Raw genomic sequence first — 17,600 nt, 5'->3', positions numbered from 1 at the left:
TTCCTCCGGGTGACTGTCTGTGAGGAGTGTGGTGTGTTCTCTCTGTGTCTGTGTGGGTTTCCTCCGGGTGACTGTCTGTGAGGAGTGTGGTGTGTTCTCCCTGTGTCTGCGTGGGTTTCCTCCGGGTGACTGTCTGTGGTGTGTTCTCTCTGTGTCTGTGTGGGTTTCCTCCGGGTGACTGTCTGTGAGGAGTGTGGTGTGTTCTCCCTGTGTCTGTGTGGGTTTCCTCCGGGTGACTGTCTGTGGTGTGTTCTCTCTGTGTCTGCGTGGGTTTCCTCCGGGTGACTGTCTGTGAGGAGTGTGGTGTGTTCTCCCTGTGTCTGCGTGGGTTTCCTCCAGGTGACTGTCTGTGAGGAGTGTGGTGTGTTCTCCCTGATTCTGTGTGGGTTTCCTCCGGGTGACTGTCTGTGGTGTGTTCTCTCTGTGTCTGCGTGGGTTTCCTCCGGGTGACTGTCTGTGAGGAGTGTGGTGTGTTCTCTCTGTGTCTGCGTGGGTTTCCTCCGGGTGACTGTCTGTGAGGAGTGTGGTGTGTTCTCCCTGTGTCTGCGTGGGTTTCCTCCGGGTGACTGTCTGTGAGGAGTGTGGTGTGTTCTCCCTGTGTCTGCGTGGGTTTCCTCCGGGTGACTGTCTGTGAGGAGTGTGGTGTGTTCTCCCTGTGTCTGCGTGGGTTTCCTCCGGGTGACTGTCTGTGGTGTGTTCTCTCTGTGTCTGTGTGGGTTTACTCCGGGTGACTGTTTGTGAGGAGTGTGGTGTGTTCTCCCTGATTCTGTGTGGGTTTCCTCCGGGTGACTGTCTGTGGTGTGTTCTCTCTGTGTCTGCGTGGGTTTCCTCCGGGTGACTGTCTGTGAGGAGTGTGGTGTGTTCTCTCTGTGTCTGCGTGGGTTTCCTCCGAGTGCTCCGGTTTCCTCCTGAGCTCCAAAAACACACGTTGGTAGTTGGATTGGGGACTCAAAAATGTCCTTAGGTGTGAGTGTGTGATTCACTGTGTTAGTGTGTGTCACCCTGTGAAGGACTGGCGCCACCCTTCTGGGTGTGTTCCCGTCTTGCACCCAGTGATTCCGGGTAGGCTCCGGACCCACCGCCGCCCTAAACTGGATTAACACTTGCAGACCATGAATGAATGAATGAATTATGATTCTAACTAAAGGTACTGAATATGTACCCTTGAGGGAGCCATCACTGTAGCAGTTTATCCTGGAGTGTATTGTGCTGACTAAAACATACTGTTTTTTCCAACAGTTCAGTGACATGATGGAAGAAGCTTATCTGCTATTTCATTTCAGCTCAGTCCCCTGTTAAACAAGAGACGTCTGCCACAGAATACAGTTGTGTTTTTAGAATAATAAGCTGCATGAACACACACACTCGTTCTAATGTGTTTGTTTATGTTTTAGAGGGAACTCCAAGTACCACTACTATGGCATCCGTGTGAAGCCTGACTCCCCACTGAACCGACTGCAGGAGGACACTCAGTACATGGCCATGAGACAGCAGCCTGTCCACCAGAAACAGAGGTGTGTGTGTGTGTGTGTGTACATGTCCCTTCATTTCTCCTTTATCCAAGCCAAGCTTTTATCACTGGCTTTTTTAAAATCCTATTAATTTTATTTGTTCCCAGATGAGCCAAATATTGTCAGACATGATGAACAAGTGTCACCCTAGTGTTTTCTGTGTTAGTGATATGCACCATAGCCCTCCTAGTCCGACCCTATCCTCTGTGGTTAGTGGCCCTTAGAATGTGTAGTGAGTCCCTGACATATCCGTCCTCCGTGTTCAGGTTTAAACCACTGCAGAAAGTGGACGGGATGAGTCACGGACTGTCCGGCGGCTCGCAACACTCCAGTAGTACGCCAGAGGAGAGTGTAGCAGCACAGAGCCAGCACCACCAGCAGTACATAGGTAACAAGCACTAAAGTACTCACCACCATCAGTAATGCACTACACATAGCTACAGTGCACAGAGTATGCTGGGTATGAGCACTGCGATAGACACAGCCTCCATGTGTCTGTGTTTGTTTACGTGCAGATGTCTCTCATGCCTTGCCCCCGTTCCCCTCTCTTGACTTGGGCTCCTGTCCGCTGCCGGAGCGCATCACCATGAACGATGTGAAGAAGCTGCAGACCCTCTACAGGGACCACTGTGAGGTACTGCTCTCTGTTAAACTCTCGAAGGTGTTAGAAATACACTGTGGTGCAAATACACTGCGGTTTATAAATAAATGTTTAAGTTCTTTAAGAAAATGTAGGAAAATAACTGGGACACTTTTTTTCAAATGGTTATAGGACCTTTTTGAACCTAAAGTTTGAGAGGTCCCTTCGTGGGGATCGATGAGACCCGATTACTCATGTTCGGTTCTGATGGGTTCAGATGTGATTTCACAAATATGTCACAGTTTTTGGGTTTGGGTTAAAATGCAATGTTGGAGGCGGCACGGTGGTGCAGCAGGTAGGTGTCGCAGTCACACAGCTCCAGGGGCCTGGAGGTTGTGGGTTTGATTCCTGCTCCGGGTGACTGTCTGTGAGGAGTGTGGTGTGTTCTCCCCGTGTCTGCGTGGGTTTCCTCCGGGTGACTGTCTGTGAGGAGTGTGGTGTGTTCTCTGTGTCTACGTGAGTTTCCTCCCACAGTCCAAAAATACATGTTGGTAGGTGGATTGGTGACTCAAATGTGTCCGTAGGTGTGAGTGAATGTGTGAGTGTGTGTCGCCCTGTGAAGGACTGGCGCCCCCTCAAGGGTGTGTTCCCGCCTTGCGCCCATTGATTCCAGGTAGGCTCTGGACCCACCGCGACCCTGAACTGGATAAGGGTTACAGACAATGAATGAATGAATGAATGCAATGTTGGAACACATATTTTCATTGTCAAGTTTAGAGGCAAAATCTTGTGATGAGGTACAGGTCGGGTCTGGTCTTGGGCCAAAAATACGGCTTTGGTCAGTTTTTGGGAAGACTCCTTTTGGGAGTCGCAAAACGACTGCGTGGGTGTTGGGCCGTACGTCTCGTGCCGTACTCAGGTTTTGGGCCAAAGTTTCAGGCTGATTAAAACTGTGTCCATCCTTTACTGAACAGCCCAGCAGCACAGTGCCAAGCCCCCTCAGCCACACACCTGCAGAATGTGCAGAACTGGATTTTGGCCGGGTGCAGATTTGGCTGAGTTCGGGCCCGTTTTTCTGAGAGGGCCAGTCTGATGGTCTCGGGCAGTCCCTCCCCTTGCTCTCTCTGTTCAGCTCACACCTTTTGTTCTTAAGCTCCTTTCATCCTTCTCTCAGTGCCTTTCCAGTCATGCCAATTAACCTTTCAGCCAGCGGGAGACACACACACACACACACACACACACACACTGCTCAGTCCACTCGTCTCGATGCTTTTGTCTGTCACCACTTTTTCTCTTGTCAATCAAGGAAGGAGCTTTCTTTCTTTTTTTTTTCTCTTCTGCACGTCTCTTTTTATAGTCGCCTTTGACAAGCGCAGGGGTCTTATCTGTGACGCTGGTTGTAAAGTTGCCAGTTTCTTTGTCATCTTTGGGGTTTTTAAAAGCCCGGCTCTGACCCATATTTGCACCGCATGTGGAAATTGGGACGACACATAAATAGAAAGAGAGTCAAACTGATGTTGGTTCTCTGTTATTTCACGAATGCTGTAATTTCACAACCTTGCCATGCTTTTTTTTTTCCTGAGCACGGAAAAAATGAAGGTTTTAAAAATAATAATAATAATAAAACCCTTGTTTGTGACGGCGGGGGAATTTTCCCTTCTTCTTCTTCTTCTTTCTTTTTTTTTGTTTTGTTTTTGGAGTGCAGTTTGAAGTGTTGCCATGGAAACAGTAAACAAGGTTACTATGGCAACCGGGCAAGGAAGCCAAAACGTATCGCGTGATTGGTGGAGGGAGGGGTGGGGGTGCACTATAGGGCCCTGTGTAACCGGAGATAGCAGCAAGTGTCCGACCGCAGGAGAAGAATCTGTGAAGCGAGTGTGAACTGTGGCGAACGGAGAGAGCGCTGAAGATTCTCCAGGAGCCCCTCACATTCAGCTCTAAAGCGTAGTCGGGCAGTCTGCTTATTCATGACTGTGAAACTGGTGTGAATTAGTGTGGTCGTGTAGTGCTTGCGGTGAGGAACTGACTCACATAAAGGCTCTTAAGAGTCAAGGGGAGTTCCACTGCTTTTCCAATATTGTGTAACTTAATTACATTACCGCGGTACAAAGTCATTCAGAGTGGTTTTGAAATGGCTCACTGTTGAGAAACGTCAAGCTACAATGCTTTAGCACCTAGCCATGTGTAAATATAGCTATACACCGTAGCAGCTATATAGATATACCAGTCTGAACCTCATTGGTATCCCGCAGAAAAGCTTGTTTGAACAAATAAATGTATCACTAAGCCTTTATCCTTCTTCGTGAACGTACACGGATCATCCGGTACGATACACACGGCCATCTCTTTAGGTTTGGCTGCTGTGTGGGTCGACCAGTGGTCCGCAGAGCTGCTGAAGGCCATGACAAGAGCAGCACTTAAGCGAGCAATGACCTAATTATTGAGGAAATAGAGATAGGAAGTAGCTCTGCGGCGGTAGAAACACAACTTGCTTACTCAGTCATGTGATGTGTATGTACACGCTCTCCCACCACATGCTTCAACAGCTCACTGTTCAAGAGTTACTCCAGAGCTACCCAAGATGTGGAGATAAGAATTAAAGGGCCCATGTCATATTCAAACTACGCTCTTAAGATTAAAGGACATGTGTGTAATTGTTGTTGTTTAGAAGAAGTGCTATGTAGATGTCCATGATGTGCGTATTTGAAAGGGATCAGCTAAAACGGGGTTTATAATGAGCTGTTTTTGTGATGTCATACACAAGGACCTACCCGTTTAGCCTTTATTTACAGTGGAGTTATGAGGAGTATTTCAAGTGTTTATTTTTACATTAGTGAAAAAGGGGACTATGGTTTTTCTTGCTTCTAAATTTTTCTCTTTCTCTCTCTCTGTGTCTTTCTTTCCCCTCTCTCTCTCTCTCTTTCTTTCCCTCTCTCTCTTGCGCTCTCTCTCTTTCTTTATCTCTCTCTCTTGCGCTCTCTTTCTTTCTTTATCTCTCTCTCTCTTGCGCTCTCTCTCTGTCTTTCTTTCTTTCTTTCTCTCTCTTGCACTCTTTCTCTCTCTCTTGCTCTCTCTTTCTCTCTCTCTCTCTCTCTCTCTTGCGCTCTCTCTCTCTCTTGCGCTCTCTCTCTCTCTCTCTCTGTCTTTCTTTCTTTCTCTCTCTCTCTCTTGCACTCTGTCTTTCTTTCTCTCTCTCTCTCTCTCTCTTCTTTCTCTCTCTTGCACTCTTTCTCTCTCTCTCTCAGGCCACTCTGGATGTGGTGATCAATCTACAGTTCCACTTCATAGAGAAGCTGTGGCAGACATTCTGGTATTCAACAGCGCCATCTAGTGATAGCAGCACCACCACCACCACCACCACCAACATCCCCAACAGGTTTGACACAGCCACAGTTCACTCCCAATAAGGCACATACATTTCTGTAGATTCTTTAAACCTGCTGTGAGGAAACTCACTGTACACTTTAGGATCCTTTAATATCCAAACTACATGTGTTTTTTTTACTGTGTGTTTTTACAAACCTTTGTTTTTGTCCCGTGTTTATATTTTCTGTGATTTCCCCTTTAAACATTTTAAGAACATTTTCCTTCCCTCTGCAGTGAGGAGGACATCGAGGGAGCAATCCCCAGTGAGAAGCTGATCGCTCTGTGCAAGTTTGAGCCAGTGAAACAGTGGATGAGGAGCTGTGATCACATCCTGTACCAGGCCCTGGTGGAAATCCTCATCCCCGATGTTCTGCGGCCTGTTCCGAGTCAGTACCATGCTACGTACTCCGCTAAAGAACTGTGTAATATTTAACACATCGCCAGTGTTCAAAACGTCTCCAAATTAGTTACAAATCATTGTTTACTTTCAGTGGAAGTCAGTGTAAAAAGATTTAATTCCAAGTCATTTTGGAGCATTTCTGTTGGTGACATTTTCACGTAAAATGCTGTGTTTTAATGAAATTGTTGTGGCTTTGGTTTCCTTTCTGCAGGTACTCTCACTCAAGCCATTAGAAACTTTGCCAAGAGTCTAGAGGGCTGGCTGACCTCAGCTATGAGTAACTTCCCCCAGGAGATTGTCCGCACCAAGGTACCGATTCGGCTCAAAGCTGCATTACCTGAATATAAAGGGCCTCCCTCATGCTTCCTCCTCCTGTCATATGTAAACATTAAAGGAACACTAGGTAGTATTTTGACCTTACCGTTACAGCTTCAAAATCATTGTGATGCTTCACTGAGCTGTAAAAGGGAGAATAGAGCCTCTGTTGTTGCTACTCTGGGCTCATCACTGCAGAAACTGCACTATGTAGCTTTTGGAGGAGGGTAGAATACCTCATGTACAAGTGAATTTCACCCTGCAACTGTAGGGGGAGCCAAGGAGCAAAAATACCAAATATTACCTAGTGTTACTTTAACTAAACTGTACAAGTGCTCTCTTTCTAAAAGATATTTAACCCTGTGTGTGTGTGTGTGTGTGTGCGCAGGTTGCAGTCGTGAGTGCATTTGCGCAGACCTTGCGCAGATACACTTCCCTGAATCACCTGGCTCAGGCGGCTCGAGCCGTGCTCCAGAACACCTCCCAGATAAACCAGATGCTCAGTGACCTCAACCGCGTCGACTTCGCCAACGTGCAGGTTCGACTTTCTCTACACCACGGGCCTTAGCCTAATGCTAACATTCATTTACGTTTCTATCTACACATTATAGGCCTTAGCTTAGCGCTAACAGCGTCCACTTCCACACTAGCGCTGAGGGGGCCATCTAGCTGTAGATTTGCAGAAGGCAGATGCAGGCTTCTCACTACACACTACAGCCTTAGCTTACTTTACACTTCCACGCTAACCCTAGGCTCTAGTTTCTCTTCACAATGAGATCAGATGAAAAACAGAGGAGTCTCTTGGGATAAAGAGCTCACGTGTCTCCTCTTGAGTTTCAGTGGAGATCTCAGTAAAGTCGTCACACACTTGACAGATGAAGTAAACAACACCGTTATCTCCTTTTTCTCTCTTTCGTGTCTTATGTCTCCTTTTTGTCTCGTTTTTTTTCTCCTAAGGGATTTTAGGAAAAACACCATTATGTCTCATGAGCATTTACAGAGCAACCTATGAGCAATAGGTGTTTTCCAAAGCTAAAGCAGGCTTCTTATTGGCTTCTACAGCAACAAACAAAAATGCCAGACGTTATACTGGGTTTTCTGGTCTCCCTCAGTGTGATATGAATATGATAATCTTTAGTCCATGAGCAGTCATTCTGAAAGTGCCGTGTTGCCAGCCTCTTCTCTCTGTGTTCCGTCCTCTTGCTACGACCAGTGTTAAGGCGTAGGGCAAGAGGATTTATTCTGAGATGGTAATGAAGTGTAGACATATTTGTGTTGTGTTTGTAGAAGTGGGTTTGTTTGATCACCATGGCTTTCTTCCAAAGAGCTGCTTTCATTACCATCTGCCATTACCTTACAGCTGTTGATTTCTCCCTACGACGAGTCCACGGCTTCACACTGTGCCCAATAATGGATGTAGTGCTCTGTAAACCGTACCGTATCAGGGTTGTTTACAGACTGTAAAGAAAGGTCTATTTTCCAGCAGCTATTGGAGACTGTACCGATTCTTGATTTGCAATAAACTTCCCCTCCGTGCTTCCCTCAAATGTCGTCCAATATTTTAGCTCTCCTCTCCAGTGTGTGTGTGTGAAAGAGTGTGTCTTACCATTCTTACCATCTACCTCTTGCGCTTGTGTGGTGTAGGAGCAGGCCTCGTGGGTGTGTCAGTGTGATGAGAGCGTAGTGCAGCGCCTGGAGCAGGATTTTAAAGTCACCCTGCAGCAGCAGAGCTCTCTGGACCAGTGGGCCACATGGCTGGACAACGTGGTGAGCCAAGTGCTGAAGCCGCACGAGGGCAGCCCCAGCTTCCCCAGAGCTGCACGACAGTTCCTCCTCAAGTGGTCCTTCTACAGGTACGTTACCAATGCTCTTTGACCATTTAAGTGTATTTGAAAACTTATTTTAATGGCGCTTTAGCTTTTAAACACTTCAGAACACTGTATAAACTCTGATTAAATTACAATTGGGGCGGCACGGTGGAGCAGCAGGTAGGGGTTGGGGTCGCACAGCTCCAGGGTCCTGGAGGTTGTGGGTTCCTGCTCTGGGTGACTGTCTGTGAGGAGTGTGGTGTGTTCTCCCTGTGTCTGCATGGGTTTCCTCCGGGTGACTGTCTGTGTGAAGTGTGGTGTGTTCTTCCTATGTCTGCGTGGGTTTCCTCCGAGTGACTGTCTGTGAGGAGTGTGGTGTGTTCTTCCTATGTCTGCGTGGGTTTCCTCCGAGTGACTGTCTGTGAGGAGTGTGGTGTGTTCTCTCTGTGTCTGTGTGGGTTTCCTCCAGGTGACTGTCTGTGTGGAGTGTGGTGTATGCTCCCTGTGTCTGCGTGGGTTTCCTCCGGGTGACTGTCTGTGTGAAGTGTGGTGTGTTCTTCCTATGTCTGCGTGGGTTTCCTCCGAGTGACTGTCTGTGAGGAGTGTGGTGTGTTCTTCCTATGTCTGCGTGGGTTTCCTCCGAGTGACTGTCTGTGAGGAGTGTGGTGTGTTCTCTCTGTGTCTGTGTGGGTTTCCTCTGGGTGACTGTCTGTGTGAAGTGTGGTGTGTTCTTCCTATGTCTGCGTGGGTTTCCTCCGAGTGACTGTCTGTGAGGAGTGTGGTGTGTTCTTCCTATGTCTGCGTGGGTTTCCTCCGAGTGACTGTCTGTGAGGAGTGTGGTGTGTTCTCTCTGTGTCTGTGTGGGTTTCCTCCAGGTGACTGTCTGTGTGGAGTGTGGTGTATGCTCCCTGTGTCTGCGTGGGTTTCCTCCGGGTGACTGTCTGTGTGAAGTGTGGTGTGTTCTTCCTATGTCTGCGTGGGTTTCCTCCGAGTGACTGTCTGTGAGGAGTGTGGTGTGTTCTTCCTATGTCTGCGTGGGTTTCCTCCGAGTGACTGTCTGTGAGGAGTGTGGTGTGTGCTCCCTGTGTCTGCGTGGGTTTCTTCCGGGTGACTGTCTGTGAGTAGTTTGGTGTGTTCTCTCTGTGTCTGTGTGGGTTTCCTCTGGGTGATTGTCTGTGAGGAGTGTGGTGTGTTCTCCCTGTGTCTGCGTGGGTTTCCTCCGGGTGACTGTCTGTGAGGAGTGTGGTGTGTTCTCTCTGTGTCTGTGTGGGTTTCCTCCAGGTGACTGTCTGTGAGGAGTGTGGTGTGTTCTCCCTGTGTCTGTGTGGGTTTCCTCCGGGTGACTGTCTGTGAGAAGTGTGGTGTGTTCTCCCTGTGTCTGCGTGGGTTTCCTCCGGGTGACTGTCTGTGAGGAGTGTTGTGTGTTCTCCCTGTGTCTGCGTGGGTTTCCTCCGGGTGACTGTCTGTGAGGAGTGTGGTGTGTTCTCTCTGTGTCTGTGTGGGTTTCCTCCAGGTGACTGTCTGTGAGGAGTGTGGTGTGTTCTGTCTGTGTCTGTGTGGGTTTCCTCCGGGTGACTGTCTGTGAGGAGTGTGGTGTGTTCTCTCTGTGTCTGTGTGGGTTTCCTCCGGGTGACTGTCTGTGAGGAGTGTGGTGTGTTCTCCCTGTGTCTGCGTGGGTTTCCTCCGGGTGACTGTCTGTGAGGAGTGTGGTGTGTTCTCCCTGTGTCTGCGTGGGTTTCCTCCGGGTGACTGGTGTTTTTCCCACTGGTGTCTTCACACTGTCGTGTCCTCTGCAGCTCCATGGTCATCAGAGACCTGACGCTGCGGAGCGCTGCCAGTTTCGGCTCCTTCCACCTGATCCGGCTGCTGTACGACGAGTACATGTTCTACCTGGTGGAGCACCGCGTCGCTCAGGCCACCGGCGAGACGCCCATCGCGGTCATGGGAGAGGTTCGTACGAGGCTCAGATTTACTCTGTGTGACGTGTCAGCTTTGGTGGTGTGCCTCCATGAGTGTAATATCATGTTGTGTCTTTCTGAATTGCAGTTCAGTGACCTCAGCTCAATGATGCCCTCACTCTTGGAGAAAGGTACGGATGGTGCATGGTCCTGACTGGACCGGCCGGGCCTAGTTTAACTGCATAATCCATAACCACACAAATACGCATCTAGTGATACACCTTATTTTCAGCGTTCCGATTGGCTCGTTCTGTTTGAGAGCTTTTTGGGCGAGATTTCCTGTTGCAACGTGTGTTTAACCTGCGAGTAGATTCAGGATTCACTGTCAAAATTACAGGCCAAATGACATACTGTTTTTCACCAAACGTTGGAAGCCTGTTGATTTCCCTTTTAAATGGTGCCACATTTGTAAGGAACATGCATTTGTGGAAGGAGCAGTGGAGCTGAGTGTGTGGGTTGTGCCCCATGAAAAATGTGTCGAATCCTCTCTGCCAAAGACCAACAGCTTCTCCTGCCATTGACTAGTTCGGTGTTCGGTGGTGGACTGGAACACTGAAGTTTGAAGAAACAAGACGCATCGGCAGTTTAACAATTTATTCATTGAGCAAACAAGAGCCTCAGTAGCGTGTGGAAGACCCATACACAGCCACAACAGCCTCCACCTCAACCTCACGCTGGTCTCACACTGCTGTGGGGCGGCATCCCATTCTTCAAGCAGCATTTGTCGCGTGTCAGCCACCGTGGATGTGTGGGTCACTGTGGCACGAACAGCACGCCCAAGAAGATCCCACAGGTGTTCAATGGGGTTGAGTTCAGGAGCTGGCAGGTCATTCCCTCCTCTTCACTCCCACATTCTGGAGGTAGTCTCTGATAAACCCCACTGTGTGGAGGGTGAGCGGTGACATGGTGGAGGATAGAGTTTGGTTTGGTCCCAGACTGTGGAGATATGGGGTTGCCACTGGTTGCTGAATTTGATCTCGATGTCTCTCTGAATTGAAAAGCCTCCAATGATGACAAGCTTAGTTCTTCCAGTGAGGGAGATGCCGCCCCACACCATCACACAGAATACGCCGTTTGGCTTTGGGTGGAGAGAATGTGGCACATTTTTCATGGGCGCAACCCACACTCTCAGCTCCACTGCTCCTCCCACAAATGCATGTTCCTTACAAATGTGGCACCATTTAAAAGGGAAATGAACAGGCTTTCCCATGATATAAGATTTACTGCCAAGAAGCTTTGTTACAACAAAGAAATAATCTACCAAACACACATTAGTGCTGTTTATTTTAATTTAAATTAATATTAATCTGAACCTTTGTGAAGAGGCTGATGACCCTTTGTTCTCTGAGCAGTGTTCGCCCATTCGCACTGAAACTAAAGAGTTAATCAGGTCACACTAATGCAGTCAACAGGAAATCTCCCACAAAACACTAATGAGAGCCATTACTTTGGCTTTTACAAAACACGGGGGTTAGTGGATCCTTGGGGAAGCAGCTCCACATTGTCACTAACCCCCTCTCTGTTTGTGTCCAGAGCCCTCGTTCTCAGATGAAATCAGCGAGCTCGGCAGCGACGGGGACGTGTCTCGAGGAACCTGTGAACCCGCTGTGAAGAGAGAGAGGATCGAGATCAACCACTCGCTGCAGGAGATCTAAGAGCAGCCCTCTCACCGGGGTCCGCACGGGGGTAGCTGGACCTGTGCGAGTACGTACGTGTGTGTGTATGTGTATGTGTGTGTGTGTGTGAGAGAGAGCAGGTGGGATTTTATTGAATATCCTCGGATCCCACCCGAGCAGTGAGTTGTGTTTTAACACTGATCTCTACTGATGTAGCTGTGTGTCGAGTGTCTAGCTGTCGATATGCTCCAGGGTTAGTTTTTTGATTTCTCAGCCTCTCTCTCTCTTTTCCACCTGGTTCTCAGCCGTGCCTCTCTCTCTCTCTCTCTGAGCTCAGACGGAGCCAGCGCTGCGTGTTTAGTTCCGGATCTCCGTGCCATAGTGTCCTTTTTTTCCCCCCAGTGCCTTAGATGAGAGCAGAAAACCGCCGCTGTTCCCGGGCCGTGCCTGTATTTGCAGTATGAATGTATCGTCTCTATAACCTCAGCCGTGTCCAGCACCTTTCCGCCGAGGCCGGGGGGTTGGGGCTTCGTTTCTTTTCCCTCGTAGCTATGGTATGGCTCCCTAATGCAAACCCAAACTAAACCCAAAGCAGCCTTGCATCTCTCAGCCAGCCCGACCAGCACTGCAGACCTCTCGTCTCCATGGCAACCACATGGACGACTCACACACACACACAATGCGCTGTTCCTTCTGACGAAAAGAAGTGTATATAAAAATAATACACCACCCCTGGCCATATCAGGTGAGCTGTGGATACCTCAACTCTTTCTATGCTAACCTCCGTGTTCCCGTAGTGTTTGTTCTGTGTGAAGTGGTCCTACAGGAGATCAGCCCCCTCCTCCCCCCCGGTCCCGCTGATTGTTCTCAGATGTAAATAAGCTCACTTTACTTTTATGTGCGTGTTCATCTGGGTGAGGTCCTTTAAAAGTGGCGAAACCAAGCCACGAGTGCTTTTCCTCTCGAGCCCAAACTACGTAAAGTGACCAGAAGGTTACAGACGGTTCCACGTGGTCCCGAGGGCGACCGAACGTCTGTAAACGACTCTTTGGAAGAACTGGAAGTGAGCCTTGCTTGTTTTCTTGTGTTTTAAACGTTCATTTTGATCAAACGTACGTACCTGAGATTTTTAATTTTTAAAAACGTTGCTGACGCAGATCCTCTTTAAATTTAAAGAATTTATAACTCGTTTTAGATCTTCCATGTCGTAGGAATTCAGATGGAAATATACGATAATTGAACTTTAATAGATACTAGAGTCGGTAAACGAAGCGTTCACGTTACGAGATACGCACACCTTTTACTCCACGTCGCCTCGGTGCTGCATTCCCGATCCCGACCCAGCGCCCAGCTTTATCAATTATCATTTAACGTTCATTTTTAATCCAACTACTGTTTAATCACATGGTCTCAATGTTTTAAATCGATGGATGTCCGTGGTGGACCTTGTTTAAGGAAAGGTTTAGAGCCAGAGGTGGTTTCCTGGCCATGTTTTTTTAACTCCTTCTCTCCTGTTTACAAATCTGAACCCGAGCGCTGATGGATGTTCTACTACGACGTGATTCGGCTGATGTCTGTGGCCTCGACCCCTGCACTCTCCGCTGTCGGAGGGTCTCGGGCTTTCCGTTTTCCGGCGCCTGTCACACTGCTTCGCCTTTGGTGTGTTTGGGGAAGAGTATTTACTTTGTGTACCTTGGTAATAGTTTCTTTTGTAATGCTGTTCTAGATCTTCTGGCTACGGATTATTTTTATGGGAGTAGATATGATTCTTCTCACAACTATATTGATACCTTTATTTTTGTGTATGCTCTTGTTTTTTTGGGAGAAAGAAAACTGTTCTCGACTCCTTTCCTTTAGATTGAGAACAGACTCTAGTCTGTAACAAAACTGCTTACTTCAGCTGTATTTTGTACTGGTTTAAAATGTGTAATAAATTGGTGTAAACCACTCACTGATCGTTTTTTCCCTTCTTTTTTCACTTTAATTATTATATATTTACATCGTGTTACAGTTTAACGCAGAGCTAGCGCCTCCTCAGCAAACTCCTCCCTGCTGCTGCTCAGAACTGAGGGCGGGGTCACGTCACAGAATGATCGACAGTGGCATCGTCACGACGATGTAACCACTGCAGCAGAGACGCACTGAACAGAAACGGTTGAAAATCCAGGGTTCTGATTGGTTCGACCAGACCTGATGTCAGATGAACCAACTAAGCCCCGCCCACTAAACATACAACAGACATTGTAATCAGAAGAGAAAGTATGAAAACGAATGAAGCTGTCGTTACAAAGTCTTTAATAATAACAATATTTTTTTTATCCCGATACAGTCACAAACACCACTTTTCCATCATTCCAGAACTCCTACTGTGTACGTCTTTAAAGCGGAATCAATCACAAAGGTCCACAAAATAAAGGAAGAAATATTTTACACCAGGTTTCCAAACCGAGCCGGCGGAGGTCCACAGTACGCATCGCACACAGGAAACAAACGAATGGAGAAGACAAATAAAACAGCACTGGGACGAGGAAGAAGAAGAAGAGGAGGCTCAGGAGTGGGAGAAGTCCGGAGCCAAGCGCTGAAGTAATAAAACAAGACCAGGTCTAATATTGCTCTATTACACATTGGTCCTAAGCAGCAGAGACAGTGAGAGGCCAGTTGGATCTCCAGTGTGTATTCGTCAGGGATAACGTCCAGGTCCCCCACTCTTCCAGCCGTCCGCTCCGTCCCTGGGGCAGGGCCTGGCCTCCTCGGGGGAGAAAGTGCAAACTCAGAACGAAGGGTTAAATCTCTCTCACAACGAACAGCCGGCCATGTACTTCCCTGAGAAACAAGAGCATGCCATCTGTTAGTTAACTATCATCAGGAACAGACACGGGAACCATACAATGAGGTCAGTGTCTCAACAGCGTTGGCATTGAGAAATAAGAGCGCTAAGTAAAAACGGAGTAAACGAGAAATGAGAACTGAGCGAAAACGGCTAAAAAAAACAGCTTCTGCTCCTCACTTCTCAACGCTGTGCGCTCAGGTCGGGGGTGAACAGCGAGCGGCTTGTTATCGTTTAACGAAACGGGCGCTGAATGTGGGCGACCTGAAGAGGGCTGTTTAGACAGGGGGAGAAGCTGCTGCGGGGTTTGATCCTTGTGGCATTTTGACCAAGCATCTGGGGTCATTGAGACCCCAGAACTTATTTCTCTTGTGGAAAAGACGTAGAGTACGGCCCCTTTAAGGTGCTCCCACTGTGGAATACACACACAAACACACACTTCACTCACCTGTGGCGAACCTCTTCTTGACCAGAGACATCCTGTATCTGCTGCCCACCAGCTCTACGTCCATCCCTGAGAGGGACGCCCCTGAACCCACAAACTGCACGGCCAGGCTGGGGGGAGGACCACGGGGGACTTCCAGACACTGCCAACTGGCACACAACGTCCCGGAGCCTACACACACACACACACACCACACATCAATTCTGTTTCTTGCCTAGTGCTGTTTGAAAGGACCATGAATCATTTACAGGGTAAACGCCCAACTTTTAGCAAATAACTCCATTTCATCAGTCGTTTTGGGATCAGTTCTTCTAGCTTTACATGGGCTTCTCTTTCTAGTTTTAAATCAACTGCTTCTAACTAAGAAAATGTTTTTTCTTCCATTAAAACCCATCTTGTACAAACACACCACACTCCTCACAGACAGTCACCCAGAGGAAACCCACGCAGACACAGAGAGAACACACCACTCTCCTCACAGACAGTCACCCGGAGGAAACCCACGCAGACACAGAGAGAACACACCACTCTCCTCACAGACAGTCACCCGGAGGAAACCCACGCAGACACAGAGAGAACACACCACTCTCCTCACAGACAGTCACCCGGAGGAAACCCACGCATACACAGGGAGAACACACCACTCTCCTCACAGACAGTCACCCGGAGGAAACCCACGCAGACAGAGAGAACACACCACTCTCCTCACAGACAGTCACCCGGAGGAAACCCACGCAGACACTGGGAGAACACACCACTCTCCTCACAGACAGTCACCCGGAGGAAACCCACGCAGACACAGGGAGAACACACCGCACTCCTCACAGACAGTCACCTCCAGGTCCGTGGAGCTGTGTAGTTTTAAGTCAGAGAGTAACCTCTACATGAGCTTCGAAAGTGAACTTCCTCTTTAAACCGTGCAGTATCTGATGGAGATGATAAACGATGATGGAGGAGTAATGAGCCACAACCAGTGGGTGTTAAACCATAGAGGGAATTGATTGACTGGGGACATGTAGTCACTCCTGAAGAGCTCTGTGTTGTTTTAATGTGAAAGACTTGTCCTCATCCTCCGGCTCCGGCTCAGAGCTTTCCTACAGTAACACAGTCCTGGAGTCAGACTCTCACACACTGACACTGGGCTAAATATAGAGGAACAGAGGAGGTCGGGATAAAGGCCAAGCACTCGTTTAATCTGCTTCTTTTGTGTTTTTGTGGGGGATGGATGGGGGAGGGGGGTATTGGAGGTAAGGAGGTGGATGGTTCCGGAAACGTAGACGTCTGTAAGAGTTTAACTGGAGAACTATATTTCTATTAAACATGAAAATCACAGTCATCTGAGGAGGGTTTGTAAATTCTCTAAAAACCCAGTTCAGCGTCTGAGTGTTCATCCATTCATTTAAAACTGTATCTAATTATCTCTGCACAGACTGACAGCCTCCATCCATCTCAGGGGTGGACCACACTCACAATGTAACCTTGCCATCTTCATCTGTTAACCCTTTAACCCCCATTTATATGGGGAGGGAGGGAGAGGGAGAGAGAGAGTGAATCAGAGAGAGAGAGAGAGGAGAGTGAATCAGAGAGCGAGAGAGAGAGAGAGACAGGAGAGTGAATCAGAGAGCGAGAGAGAGAGAGAGAGACAGGAAAGTGAATCAGAGAGCGAGAGAGAGAGAGAGACAGGAGAGTGAATCAGAGAGAGCGAGAGAGAGAGAGAGAGACAGGAGAGTGAATCAGAGAGAGAGAGAGAGACAGGAGAGTGAATCAGAGAGCGAGAGAGAGAGAGAGACAGGAGAGTGAATCAGAGAGAGAGAGAGAGAGAGAGACAGGAGAGTGAATCAGAGAGAGAGAGAGAGAGAGACAGGAGAGTGAATCAGAGAAAGAGAGAGAGAGAGAGAGACAGGAGAGTGAATCAGAGAGAGAGAGAGAGAGACAGGAGAGTGAATCAGAGAGAGAGACAGGAGAGTGAATCAGAGAGAGAGAGAGAGAGAGAGAGACAGGAGAGTGAATCAGAGAGAGAGAGAGAGAGACAGGAGAGTGAATCAGAGAGAGAGAGAGAGAGAGAGACAGGAGAGTGAATCAGAGAGAGAGAGAGAGACAGGAGAGTGAATCAGAGAAAGAGAGAGAGAGAGAGAGACAGGAGAGTGAATCAGAGAGAGAGAGAGAGAGAGAGAGACAGGAGAGTGAATCAGAGAGAGAGAGAGAGAGACAGGAGAGTGAATCAGAGAGAGAGAGAGAGAGACAGGAGAGTGAATCAGAGAGAGAGAGAGAGACAGGAGAGTGAATCAGAGAGAGAGAGAGAGAGAGAGAGACAGGAGAGTGAATCAGAGAGAGAGACAGGAGAGTGAATCAGAGAGAGAGAGATGGAGAGACAGGAGAGTGAATCAGAGAGAGAGAGAGAGACAGGAGAGTGAATCAGAGAGAGAGAGAGAGAGAGAGAGAGAGAGACGGAGAGTGAATCAGAGAGAGAGAGAGCGAGAGAGACAGGAGAGTGAATCAGAGAAAGAGAGAGAGAGAGAGAGACAGGAGAGTGAATCAGAGAGAGAGAGAGAGCGAGAGAGAGAGACAGGAGAGTGAATCAGAGAGAGAGAGAGAGAGAGAGAGAGAGACAGGAGAGTGAATCAGAGAGAGAGAGAGAGAGAGAGAGAGAGACAGGAGAGTGAATCAGAGAGAGAGAGAGAGAGAGAGAGAGAGACAGGAGAGTGAATCAGAGAGAGAGAGAGAGAGAGAGAGAGAGACAGGAGAGTGAATCAGAGAGAGAGAGAGAGAGAGAG

At 48.3% G+C, this 17,600-nt stretch overlaps 2 protein-coding genes across 7 annotated transcripts in view; one reads left to right on the top strand and one right to left on the bottom strand.

The window, feature by feature from the left end:
• Nucleotides 1–13,485, top strand: part of rfx2 (regulatory factor X, 2 (influences HLA class II expression)) — a 57,545-nt gene extending 44,060 nt beyond the window's left edge. For all 4 annotated transcript variants that reach the window (XM_066643494.1, XM_066643492.1, XM_066643491.1 and 1 more), the window contains 11 exons: nt 1,395–1,514; nt 1,778–1,899; nt 2,027–2,145; nt 5,337–5,467; nt 5,692–5,843; nt 6,069–6,166; nt 6,561–6,710; nt 7,817–8,025; nt 9,777–9,930; nt 10,027–10,069; nt 11,472–13,485. In XM_066643494.1, the coding sequence (XP_066499591.1) occupies nt 1,395–1,514; nt 1,778–1,899; nt 2,027–2,145; nt 5,337–5,467; nt 5,692–5,843; nt 6,069–6,166; nt 6,561–6,710; nt 7,817–8,025; nt 9,777–9,930; nt 10,027–10,069; nt 11,472–11,593 (1,420 nt within the window). In that variant the 3' untranslated portion in view covers nt 11,594–13,485. The remainder of the gene's footprint in view (nt 1–1,394; nt 1,515–1,777; nt 1,900–2,026; nt 2,146–5,336; nt 5,468–5,691; nt 5,844–6,068; nt 6,167–6,560; nt 6,711–7,816; nt 8,026–9,776; nt 9,931–10,026; nt 10,070–11,471) is intronic.
• Nucleotides 13,486–13,839: 354 nt separating this feature from the next.
• The window catches only part of fcho1 (FCH and mu domain containing endocytic adaptor 1), a 65,009-nt gene continuing 61,248 nt past the window's right edge, over nt 13,840–17,600 (bottom strand). For all 3 annotated transcript variants that reach the window (XM_066643486.1, XM_066643488.1, XM_066643487.1), the window contains exons 26-27: nt 14,830–14,997; nt 13,840–14,377 (exon numbers count right to left, since the gene is read on the bottom strand). In XM_066643486.1, the coding sequence (XP_066499583.1) occupies nt 14,349–14,377; nt 14,830–14,997 (197 nt within the window). In that variant the 3' untranslated portion in view covers nt 13,840–14,348. The remainder of the gene's footprint in view (nt 14,378–14,829; nt 14,998–17,600) is intronic.

This window comes from Hoplias malabaricus, chromosome 14 (genome assembly GCF_029633855.1).
Source record: "Hoplias malabaricus isolate fHopMal1 chromosome 14, fHopMal1.hap1, whole genome shotgun sequence".
Lineage (NCBI taxonomy): Eukaryota > Metazoa > Chordata > Actinopteri > Characiformes > Erythrinidae > Hoplias > Hoplias malabaricus.
Note: the sequence above shows the minus strand (reverse complement) of the source record. Positions and strands in the feature narration are given on the sequence as shown.